General features: G+C 35.0%; 1 protein-coding gene across 1 annotated transcript in view; it reads left to right on the forward strand.

Annotated features, from left to right (window-relative positions):
- Positions 1-6757: 6757 nt before the first annotated feature.
- Positions 6758-13681, forward strand: part of LOC145291988 (uncharacterized) — a 50287-nt gene continuing 43363 nt past the window's right edge. The window contains exon 1 of the mRNA XM_080137949.1: positions 6758-7765. Coding sequence (XP_079994075.1) covers positions 7537-7765 — 229 coding nt within the window. The 5' untranslated portion in view covers positions 6758-7536. The remainder of the gene's footprint in view (positions 7766-13681) is intronic.

Below are 13681 nucleotides of genomic sequence, written 5' to 3' on the forward strand. Positions count from 1 at the left end.
TTGGCGAGGGAGGCTTACCTGCAGAGTCATAAGCACGCCGAAAGATTGGCAATTTGGAGTCAGACACTGTTAGAGGAAACACACTGGGTACCAACTATGGAGCAAGCCTTTCCACGGCTCATATCCGCTCCTGCCACTGAAGGTTGCAGAAGACAGCCGGGGGAATCATGTTTCCTCACCGAATGCTGAGCCGCCCTTAGGGCATTGCTGGGGTCCAGTGACCTTGCGCAGTCTAGGAGGAGGCTATATGAGAATTTAGTGGTGGGAGCCGCAAACGATCTGCTGGTGAAGCGGCTACATCTGTCGAGGGGAGAAGTTCTCTCGCTGTGGAGTTGGGCGCCAGCCAGTAGCCATATCAATAATTCAGAGTTTTCCATCGCATGGAGGCTAGTCCGGGACGTGCTGCCACTTTTTGGCAGACTAGTCAGGGACTGCAGGGATAGAGAATATTATCCCCTCTGCCCACGCTGCAATGATGAAGAGGAGGAGGAGACGAGAGAACATGCGTTCTTTCATTGCAGCGAAGTTCGGAGTCTCTGGTAGTATGTCAGAGAGGTAACGGCTCGCATCGACCCCGAGCGGTCGGTGCCACTTGATTTAGCGTACGTAGTCGACAATGTGGACCCGCCGTTTGGTGGGGAGAAATGGTCGGTGTTTCTAGCGGTCCTAGCCGTAGCTAGGTTAGTGACGTGGGTTTCATGTCTGGGCATTGTCTATGAGAGGCAATTTGTTTCAGATCACGATCTGGTTGTTTATTTTAAGCATCAACTTAAAATAAAGATCAGATGTGATTGGGAAAGATTGCACCGCATAGACTTTGATAGGAGATGGGTACACAACACTAGTATGTGCATCCGACGGGGCACTAGGTTCGAGTTCGTTTTCCCGCCCTAGTAGTCATTGGTTGGATGCTGGAGTCCCTATTTTTTCGGAACCCAGCCCCTTGACGGACAAAAGTCCCTCGGGTAGAGAGTAGTTAGGCAGAGTAACCACCCAGAGTAGAAAATAAATTCTTTATTAGGGACTAGACATGGATAAGAATGAGTGTTGATCCTGTTCTCGACTCTTTATTTTTCATCGGCACTAGGAGAGCTTCCAAAGATGCCCAGTCCACCTGTTTGTTTTGTCCCTGGTCTATTTTAATCCCTTACGTATTATATCTTGGAAGACACCGTTCATCCCCGACGACCCCAACCCTATGTTATTTTCACGGAAGTGCTGTCTCTTAGGTCCCCCACTCCCCATTAGGGAACAACCTGCTTGCTTTCACCCCTCCTTTGAGGGGACTGGAAGACAGTTGGCGTTCCAATTGATGATTAGCGAGTAGGTAGGGAGGGACCACTTACTAACCCGCCCCCATAGGCATTTTGTTTTATTGCTTTATTTTTCTTTCTTTTTTGGGTGTTTACTAGTTTTTTCCCCCCTCCCCTTCATCTCACCCCCATATATATAATAAAAAAAAAAATCCCTTTGTTTTGTAAATATTAATTTTGTTTTGTTTTTTGTAAATATATTTGTCTTTTTCAACAGAATGCATGTCGCTTGCCATCCCATAAGCTTGGGAGTTATACTGATTTTAAATAGGTCCATGGTAAGAATGAAGGCGTTTTAGTATGATAGTGATTCTAGCGTAGGAATAAACTAATAAAGTACTTGTTTTCATGCAAGTCTAGCCTAGCTTAGCACAGACCCCCGCACACCCCACTTCCCCCTACTGGCCCTGGTGCCTAAGCTGCGTCAGACCCCAAATGAGGCCTTGGTAGTAGATAATACCAAGGCCGGAGCCGACGGGCTAAATAAACATACCATGGAATCAACCAGTCCTATGAATACCACTGGTTTCAGAGACAAGATGGAGACATTCATACCATGTTTAACCGCATGCCACGAACACGTTCCTCTCATACCACTTTAGTGGCTCCTGTATTCTTTATAATAAATACATATTATATTTTATACACTTTACACTACTTGTGGTTTCTTTCATTTGTAACCCCTAGCACGGGTCTACAGCAGTTATCAAATTGACTTTAAAAATATTTTTTTAAATCCTGCTAAGTGAATACTCTTCATGCCACAAATTATGGAATTTTTTAAGTAAGATTTTTTTTTCTAAACAATTTAAAAGTTTCATTTGTGAGTTAATCTAATCAAGAAAAAATACAACATTTTTAGGAAGTCATTTGGAGGAATAACATCAAGACTAAAATTGCCCCAAATATCTATAAGTGAGTTAATAGAATTCTAAATATCTGATAGTATCATAAGTAACTCAAAATAGGATAGTTTTTCTCTTCCCACTAACTTATACAAGCAACATTTCACCATCTTAATAAGATAACTAAGCCGAATACATCGTTATGGTAAGATGGTTGATGTTGTATGAAGTGAATTTTCCTTCAAATTCATCAGAAACAAACACTTCTCTAATCATATTTACAACCAACTATAAAAGAGCATTGTCAGAATAAATATGGGTAGGAATGCCATACAAATTAAATCTTACAAAGGCATGGCTAAAAATGTCTTCAATTAATTCCATATAAATTGCTCCGCCAATTGAAACAGGTGAATTTCTGAATATACACTCATGAGCAAAAAAAAAAAAAAAAAAAATGGGCCAAGAGTGAAAGAAGGAAGAAATCGAGTTTTCAATATTTTTCCATAAATTTTTGTTAATTTTTACTGAAAATTTTTATTTTGCAGATCATTATTATTATAGCATATAATAATAAGTGGAAAAAATTAATCCTAAAAATGGTAAGACTGCGTCTTGGCGAGGATATAAAAAACCGAATTGCTGGATTAAGGCAGTTCAAAATAACTCACAAACAGATAAGAAATGAAAAAGTGAAAACATCTCTTCCTGTAATGAAGCGAATTAGTCAAATGTTCAAAGCCGAACGCTTGGTAAAAGGGAAATCTTGATCTGGTCGCCCTAGAGCATCCACTTTGAAGGACGACCACAGGCTTAAATTAACTGTTTCAAAGGATTGAAAGAAAACTTATGTTGACCAAAGGAAATAATTCAAATCCCGGGCTGGAAATTCTCTTTCTAGATTTACAATATCTAGACGAATGAAAGAAATGGGATTTTCTTCTAAAAGGTGTGCAAAGAAGCCATTTTTATCAATGATAGAACATCAATGATAAAAAAAGATTTTTCTCCTGTTATGGCAAGAAAGATACAGACTGGTTCAGGAATATTTTCTGGTTAAATAGAATCAAGATTTTGTCTTGTTAGTGATGCTCCTGATGCTCCTGAACGGTGCAATCGAAGAACTGGAGAAAGATTTTCGCCAAGTTGCATAAAAACGATGGTTAAACACGGCAATTGAGAGATAATGATATGGGAACTTTTACTGCAGCAGGAGTTGGGGAACTTATTAGATGTGAGAAGTCAATCAATGCAAAGGAATACATTTGAATATTAGAAACAAGACTATTACTAAGTATCCAAAAGGTGGGAATATCCCAGAACATTATTTTTCAACATGATAATGCCCATTCACACACTGCTAAAGTCACAAAAAATGATCTTCTGATAATTCAATTTATGTGATATTTTGGCCAGGTCAAAGCCCCGATTTAAACCCAATTGAGAATATTTGGTCCATAATATCTCATGCATTGGCTGGAAGAACTTTTGAGAACAATGACAAACTGTAGGAAGCTGTGCAAAGTGAATGGAATAACATCTCCTCTTCACAGTGTTCCACTTTGGTTGAGAGCATGTCTAAAAGGATTGATCTTTTAAAGCAATCAAGTGGGAATGCGATTCTATCCTAAGCATTTATTAAAGTAAATGTCTTGTTCTGTGTCTCGTTTAAGTTTCCTTGTTCAATTGTTCATTGTTCAATATAGCTTTTAGTGCAATAAAATGTATAAAATTTGTTTGGCCCATTTTTTTTTTTTTTTTTTTTTTTTTTGCTCACGAATGTACATCTTCATCATTCCGGCCATTTATGGGTCAAAAACTGAGATGTCTTTGACCCATAAATGGCCGGTAAAATTTATTCTTGTGTGAAGGAAAGGCCTGATAAAATTTATTCTATGTTTGGATAAATTAGTAACTTTGTGATGATTAAAAGACATGGAATTATATTTCTTACATAAATAGCTGGAAATGTCTTCTCTATTATTAAATCATTTTTCTCTGATAGGTTCATAAGAGTAGTGGTTGATGGGCAGAAATCAGAAGCTCTTAGTATTAATGCTGGAGTCCCTCAGTTGATTATATTATAGTGAAGATGTTGGTAATTTTCTATGGATTTCTGGAGACACTTTCTTTCTCTTTTATTTCAAGCCACCTCTACAAACTGCCTGTATCTCATCTCCAGATTAAATCGAATATACCATGACACTTCATTTTCTTGTATACATATATATTAATATCATGAATCGATTTTTTTTTATAGGACGTGTGATATCCTATGTGATACCTTATCCTTATCAGTCGCCAAGAGTGGCAACATAGTCACAAAGGTTGTATTGGGAACATATGCCACCAAACAGACTATTAAAATATGTACGTTCATCTTTGTCATTTGATGTTGTCTCAGTAAAACACATTTATTAACTGCAATGGAAGATTTTGTGATCTTGAAGCATAAAATTTCTACCAAAATGATTCAGCTTTAAATAACCTGAAAATGATGGACAGACCACAAAATAAAACTAAAACAACAAAAAGGTAGCTACTTTGCAACTAATTATAACTGCTTATAATTAATTATAACTAATTATTACACAGGTATGTTTGACTTAACTAGTTTGACAGTGAAATGCAAAAATTTATTGAACATTTAATCTCGGTTACTTTTTCATGATAACATGTGTTTCACTGTTGTTGAATTGCTGTTAGATTGTTAGATTAGAGAAACAAGGAAGAAAACAATGAATCACAAATAAAAAATGAAATTTCATGAGGTTAATTTGAAAATTAAAAAATGAAAACTTATTTCATAAGGTTAATTTGAAAATTTAAAAATGAAAACTTATTTCATAAGGTTAATTTGAAAATTTAAAAATGAAAACTTATTTCATAAGGTTAATTTGAAAATTTAAAAATGAAAAAAAAAAAACGAAATAATGATATAAAATATTTTATTAAATAATTAAAATCATTTTTGCTTTTCTGAGATTTTCGGTGTAAAACCCCTTTTTCAAAGAAGATTGTTGTTTTTTTTCTTCATTATTAACCTCGAGAGATCGGTTCCTCATGGAGAGAAACGACACATCTGCTATTAATAGTTGTTGCTAACCTGGAATTAATGTGTATCTTTGTGTAGTTGGCTCAAATTTTAAATAGGAGTTTGGTCACATTTTTTAAAACACTTTTAGCAGTCACGAATGATCTACTTTCTCTTATGAATCAACGCCCCCCTCCTATGAGTGATTTGGCCACACACTGACTAATCAGCTGGTAGAGCGCATTGATTCATCTGTCTCCTAAGGAACTTCTTTAGTCCCATTTGGAAAAGACAACCAGAAGAGAGGACCCAACCAGTAGCGAAGCCAGACATCTCTTTTTCTCTCTCGTCCCTTCGACATTCCAGCATCAACGATTTTCGCAGAAAATAAATGTTGCCAACATGAGATTACACAAAGAACAGCTTCCTGACCGACAGACCCAAAGAGTCTTCCATTGCTTCTTTCTCAACCCGAACACAGTCCAACTTTCAACTTTCTGCTGCCCAAATAAATCCTTTTGTTGTTTTTGATAAATAACAGAACTTTGTTATTTACTCCGTGCTTTTGTGCTCAACAATTATTTTATTGGAGGTGCTATCAGGCAAACCCCCTAAACATTTCTTTTAATAATTTCTAACCTCAGTATTTGACTGCTATTATTAACTAGCAGAGCGTTACCACTGTAAACCAAGGCAAGAGTTTATTGAGCAAATAAATTGTAGCCAAAAAAAAAACTTTCGTGTTTTGATTCTTCATTTTTGTTGCAACAGCTTTCACGTTTTCTTATCAGTAAAGAACAGAGCATAACGTGACACAAGAAATGATATGCATTTTTTAAAAGCAGAAAGAAAACAACAGAAGTTAATCTTATGTAAATTGAAGAGAATTGAATAAATTCACAAAAAATCATTTCCAAACACTCTGCAATAAAGGGTCTTAAAATGAACAAAGTTTACTTGAATTTTAATAATCTGTTTTCTCACAAACACTTTTATCATAGCACAAGACTACAATATATGACCATAGCACATATATTTACCATAGCACAAGACCACTATAATATCACCACAAGATATTTTAAGCATAGCTTGAAATATTTTGTCATATTATAATATATTTTCTTATATATAACTAGTTGTGTTTGTCTCATGTTGTCCAGAACACTATGTAGTTATTTTAGTTTTTAATTTTTATTTGTTTGAACATTTTTAAACTTAAGGTAGATAACTCCTATCATATTCTTAAATTTAATTTGCTGATTTTTACTTTTAGGTGAGTATCTAAAATATATTCAATATTAGCAGTGGGGTGGCCTAGTAGCTTTTGAAATAAATTTTTACTAAGTTCGTTATTATATTACTAATAACATGGTGCAACAATAACAAATGAAAATTGGCTAATCAGAAACAAAGTTTGATTTCTCAGCTTGAAATTTGAAAATTTGACAAGATAACTTTATAAGTTTGAATTTTTCAAATATGACGAACACAATACTCTTCGCCAGGACGCAAATGTCTGTGTCCACTCTAACGTAACTTTAGCATTTGTTAGTTTCTTCCGTTGGCTTCGTTTGACTTGGTCTAATCAAATTGGTGGTTATCATAAAGGTGATCAGAAATTGGTGCATTTGTTACAGCTTAACATGAGGACCTTGACGATAATTGCTGTGTACACACGAGTAAAGGGAGAGGGAGAAGTAGAAAAGAATAGGGGGTGACAAAGGATGAGAACTGAAATTAGAAACTGAATTTTCTAAAAGTGACAGGTAAAATAGTCTCGGGTAAGGTAGCAACAACTGAAGCAACAATTTGAGTAAACAGTAGTTGCCTCGTCAATAGAATTAGAGACAATAATAACACACACAAAGAGTGAGAGGGGGGAACATAGAGAGGAAAAGGAGGAGGATAGAGAAACAGAAAAAGTAAAAAAAAAGGTGAGGGACAGAACCATAGTTAAAGTGAAAACGAGATCTTCAAATTCGGTAAAGAAAAAAAAGAAATTACAGACAATAACATATAAGTAGAGAAAAAGAGAGAATGAGAGAGAGAAAGGTAGACAGGTAGAGAAAAAGTAAGAGAGGGAAAGAATCGACTATTGTAGATTGTAGTTAAAATCTGCATGCACAAAAAAGAAAGAGAAGAAACCACCATTTAAAATAAATCAACCTTCTGGAACATTCTTTGTCCATGTGTGTGTAATAATCGGTCATTTTTTACAAAGAAATTTCTACAAGGACTACTAACCATTAACTTTTCTGAACGACTGTAAGTTAAGTTAGTTGTTGGCCAAGACAATCCCAAAGTTTGTTTTGTTTTTTGGTTCTTCTGACGCCACTCAGTCACCATGTGTACGAGTCGGTTAACGTGGGCCGTATGGTTTTTTACCATCCTTTCTGTGAGTTTCCTCGTGGCTGGTTTTGTAATGCCAACATGGTTACGATTCACTCGAATTGGTCCCCTCTTTCTCAACAGATCGGGTTATTTTGCTGCAGCTGGACTTTGGGGGACATATCGTTGTGACAGTTGGATGGGCACATGCTCTTACGAACAAGGTGGGCCCTGGGAAGATAAAGGTAAGTTTTTTTCGTGTACTTCATTTCTTTTACAAACCAGTGGCTATTATTTAGCGATCATTGCCATTAACAGAATTAGCTGTTTTACTATTTAAAAAAAAAAAAAATCAGCTCTTTGATTTTTTGGAAATTTTTTTTTTTTTTTTATCTCAGACAGAACTTCTTTTATTGGATCAGGTTCATTTCCAGACATCTGAGGCATTTTCTCATGCATGTCAATCAGAATGAGTTCAAAAAAGATTCTAACAATATCGATGAGATTTTGGTTGTCATCATTATTTTAGTGGTTCTTATATTTATCACATTTCAGTCATTGTACTCTCCAAAATATTTTGCAATTCTTTTGTTGAAAACGGTAACCTTCTGAGAATTTTTAAATGAACCCTTTATTTAATCCAATAGATGTAGATTTCATTTATTCCATATTGCAAAGGTTTTAGATATTTTCGTACGTTCTTCTGAAAAGCTTGTAGCAACTTGTTAGTGCAATGGACGATAATGCTTGAGTTATTTTGATTACTCGGACTATTATTCTCATCTTGGCACAACGTTTCGGTCACTGCAATTGGTATAGATATCCTGAAAAATTGAACCATAGAAAACCTTTTAACAAATATCTTAAACCAAATAACTAAGCCGATAAGAATTTAGAAATCATTATAAAAACAAGAAAATAGTCACAGTTCTCCAGAGATTAAACCCGGCGCACCTTGAGGGACACAAGAATTGCATGCTTATAATACCCATGCCTTTGGCCGAGAAAGGAAGACTTCAAGACTCTCATACAAGTTCCATCATCTTGTGCACATCTACATACGCATTAACCAGAACAAAATAAACTAATGCATACTGACACAGTGTCACATGCATATTCACATAAACAAAAATATAGAGAGAGACACACACACACGGTTTGCTTATTCACTGAATATTTGTTTGTAGAAACTTTCACAATTAAACTGATTTAAAATGAGTTTATGCTTTTGTAAACTTACATAAGTGATTTGTTAATTCATCATGCTTTGCTTGATTTTTCATTTACAAAACATTGTTCATATTAAATTAGCACTTGCTAGCTAGTGACCCTGATATTTATTAATGTTTCATTAATTTACATTTTAATATGCATTCGTTTAATAAGATTCATTTAACTTAAATTTATATAACTTTTTTATATCCAATTTATATTAATTATTGATGTAGTTCTTGGCAATATCCAAAGACATTATCGTCATTGAATATAATCCTACTATGGCCAGGAACCATTCCACAGAAGCTTTCCATAGCATTCTCACAAGTCTTGGAGGTGCTCATGATAGGTTCTTTAGTGATATTAATTCTAATGGATGCGTGAGGATGGTTATTTTTGTGACGCACACATAATGCTTAAATTCCTCCAAGTCAAAAACGATGGCTAACATTTCTTTCTAAATGTTTGAGTATCGAGTTCCTAGGCCTTAAAGTGTCTTACTTGCAAATGTGACTGGCATCTCCTTTTGTAGCAGAGCTGGGACTATAGCTGAGAATTTGTTTAGGTAATTAAACTGGTGAGTTGTTTTACATCTTCGAGTGGTTGCAGTTGTATAATCGCTTTTACTTTCTTAGGATCTGGTTTGATATCATGTTTTGAGATATGATCGAAAAAGCTATTTCACATGTCTTTACCACAAATTTCTCTGAGTTAAACTTGCAGTTGTTTTCCTTTGTCCTCAGCATCAGTTGCTTCATCATGATCACTATCATCTTCTTTGAATTCATATATGATTATGTCATCACAAAAGGCGTTTTTACATTATAACCAAGAAGAGAATTGAGTAGAAAAGTGCATCACTTAAATATGTGGAAAACTTTCCTCTCTAAAAAAGAACAAAAAGATGGCGACTTCAAATATTCTATTATTGGACAAACGAAAACAAATATGAAGTGTTCACAGAACGGAGTTAACACATTCTAGCAAAAGGTGAGGAGTTATTAAGAATTCACTGTTCACAACCGAACAAAAAAGAAAATTATGAAAACATTTTTTTAAACACAGATGATCCAAAAACCAAAGAAATGAGTTGAACATGCAGAATTTACTTCACTTCCCCACCCCCCACCAAAAAAAAATGAAAAAACAATCGACAAATGTTTTTCATGCAGGTTTTAACAAATTTTAGTAGAATTCGTTTTAGAAGGATTTTATGGAGGGTTTTAAAAGCAAAACACGATGAACAACATTTTCAAAATTATTAAACTACCAAACGTTTTGTATTTCATCAGTCACATAGACCCTAAGTTTTTTTTTTTTACATCATGTGATATATGCTTACTTTTCTTGCTTTCTATTTTTGTTATTAATGTCACTGCTTATCAAAGCCAAAAGCTACTCGAGGATAAGATATGCATTAAAATAAACTTCATCAATTTTTCCCTCCTTTTAGGGTTTAATTTCTCAATTGAAAAAATTGAATTTATTGCTATTTTGCATTTATTTTATCCTGAGTCTAGTGAATAGATATATTGGTTTTGTCTGATAGATTACTGATAAGTCGTGGGTTCAATCCCTGATGAAGGAACTTAAGAAAAATTAACTCTGATGACATATCAAAAAGGCAAAATATGAACATAAAAACAAGCAAAAAATAATGTAAAAATGTTAATAATTATATTTTCTCTCAGAAAGCAAGAAAGTACAACGAAATATGAACATGACAACCACAATCAAGATCATCTACATAAGCCGACTTTGCTCTAATTATGTTCTTGTGGGAAGTTATGTAACTCTTCATAAACCAAAGCTGCCCAAAGTCTTTCGGAGTAGCATCCCAGTGTACTGATCTAGTGCTCATATATATATATATGCATGTACTCATCATTTTTTGGTTGTAGGTATACATTGGCAGGATGATAGGGTAGATGTAGGTGGGAATGTTTTAGTTATAGTGTGTATGTTAATCAGATCTCATATTAACTATTCTCACTTCTTCCAGTAAGGATGACCTTGAACTCATAACAACAGAACATGTATAACCTGATCACATAGGGATTCTATGCTACACATGTACATGAGAAGAACCAAAAAGATTGGTAGATTGATGAGGTTGGAAATTACACAGTGTGTTTCTTTTTCCATATATTTTGTTATCAAATAAATTCCAAACAACAATAAACATAAAACTGTGAACACACACACGCACACACACACACACACACACACACACACACACACACACACACACACACACACATATATATATATACATATATATATATATACATATATCTATATATATATATATTAGGTGGTCCTGGATATGACCTTAAACTATATCCAGTGGTGAGGCCCCCGCTTGCGGGCTTTGGGGAGTGTGGAGCCACCCTTTAATTACCATTGCTCCCAGGTTCACTCTGACCCGGAGTGGTAGTACCTGTTAGGGTCCCAACTATGGGTTAAATAGAAACTGACTTGAAAACAACAAATATATTCTATTAAAAATGTTTTCTTTGGATTCGGCATTAAATAACCTGAAAAGGGTTGATATGCCATAAAACAAAAACAACCAACCAACCATATATTAGGTGTGTCTTAAAAGTAATGGGACTGGTGCCACAACCAATTTATGTTAATTCAAACGGCACATGATACTAAAAAATAATCACTTTCATGTTTAATTCATTTTCCCATCATCCTTTGTGAATTCTTCTGAGATTTCCAACACTAAAACTATTGATCATTTCTTTAGTCTTGATGACATTCGTTCTCAAATCGTCACATTGCTCAAAGTTTTTCACAGGCAAACACTAGATCATCATTGTACAGCATTTCTTGCAGACACCCCGCATGACACTCCCTGAACTAAGGCACAAATATGTATATATGTGTGTGTGTGCTGAGTGGATTGCTTTTCATTTGTGTCTTAAAATCATTATATATATATATATATATATATATATATATATATATATATATATATATATATATATATATATATATATATATATATATATATATATATTCTATTTCTGCAGATATTTAAGTATTTCTCTTCAGTGGAAGACATTGACAAAATGACATTTTGACACTCATTGAAGAAGCTAAGCACACGTGCTGAGCGTTTCTTTTTTTTTTTTTTTTTTTTTTTTTGCAGTGTGTACGCAGTTTATATAACAGAGTTAATTTATTTCCCCTCAAAATAACTCAAAATATAATCATTAAAAGTTAACTCCTGCCAATAAAAGTGAGTACACCCCTATGAAAGTACCCCCTCAAATGTTCAAATTGAGTACTGCTTGTCATTTTCTCTACAAAATGTCATGGGGAGCAGGTGTGTTCAAATTTGTAGTGCAGCTCTCACACTCTCTCATATTGATCACTGAAAGTTCCAACGTGGTGCCACATGGCAAAGAACTCTCCGAGGATCTTAAAACATGTATTGTTGCACTACATGGAGATAATCAAGGCTACAAGAAGTTTGCTAGGACCCTGAAACTGAGCTGCAGCATAATGGCTAAGATCATCAGGCGTTTTAAAAGAGTAGGATCCTCTCAAAACAGGCCTTGGATAGGTCGTCCAATGAAACTGAGCGCACATGCTGAGCGTCACATCCAAATGCTTCTTTTAAAAGATCAGCATAGGAGTGCTGTCAGCATTGCTGAAAAGATTGAGGGGAGGGTCAGCCTGTTAGTGCTCAAACCATACACCACACTCTACATCATATTGGTGTGCATGCTTGTCAACCTAAGAGGAAGCCTCTGTTAATTCACTTAGTACTGCTCACGACATAGGATAAACATGTGTTACTGATGGCCGGGCGTCATTTTGAATATCCTCTCAAGACAAGGAACATAACTAAATATATAGTAAAAGGCCACTAAGTTCGATAACTCCAACATTGCTGGTATCTTCTGGTGTCAGGTGTAAGTCAAAGTTCCAACAAACAAACAAAACAGAAAAAGAAAACAGCTTATTAACACAAGTCTCTTAGAATTTCAGTAGATGCTCCCATCTTTGTCAAAAAATTTGCAACCTGTTCCTGTCCATTTACTTTGGATTTCTTCCTTTACCAACATTTCCTTTACTCTGGCCACATCAACTCTCAAACGTCTGTCACTTACAAGATTGGATGATTTTAAGGTCTCTACCAAAGATGCATTGTCTGTTTTGCAAAGTACTTCAAGCAACTTAAGTAATCTGAAAATCTTTTGTAGCATGGCAGATATCAATACACCTGCATCAGCAGCTTCACTGAGTGTAAGAGTCTCAGATGCCAATGGGCTCTTTGTTACTTGGTCAAGTTTTTTTGATGGCCAGCACATAGGATCCATAAACAAAAATGATAAATCCACCCTGTGAGGAAACATCCCCCAAGTTGGCATAGGTAAAATCAGAATAGCAAACCATTCTCAAATCTGAAATATTTTGCAGCTGTGCAAAAGATATGGAACCTGTCTTTGATTTAAGCTTTAATAGTAACTTGTTGGCTTCAAAAAGTAACTTTACTTTATGGGATTTTCTGGTATTTATTACTCATCCTACACACATCAAATGATACATCAGGTTGAGTCTGGTTAGATACCCACATCATTTGACCTTTTAGTCTTTTTAAATCTGTCTTATCCTCTTGTCTCATCTCATTATTTTTCCTTAAGGATCTTCCTTTCTTTATATCCATTGGAGAAATTGATGACACATAATTGTTTTAGTCTCTAATGATTCCATCTTCCGTTTGTCTAGCACACAATCCCAGAAACTTGAAGGTTCCGTTTTCATGCATTTCCAACCTTGAATATTTTCTTTAATTCTGAAATCACATTTTTAAAAAAAATATTCATTTCAACAAAATATAAAATCATCTACATGCATTGCCAGAATACCAATCAAATCATGGCAAAGAAACAATGCTTTGTCAAATGCATTTACCATTCCTTTTTAGT

The sequence above is a fragment of the Euprymna scolopes genome, chromosome 13, assembly GCF_053919585.1.
Source record: "Euprymna scolopes isolate OS-2025 chromosome 13, ASM5391958v1, whole genome shotgun sequence".
Lineage (NCBI taxonomy): Eukaryota > Metazoa > Mollusca > Cephalopoda > Sepiida > Sepiolidae > Euprymna > Euprymna scolopes.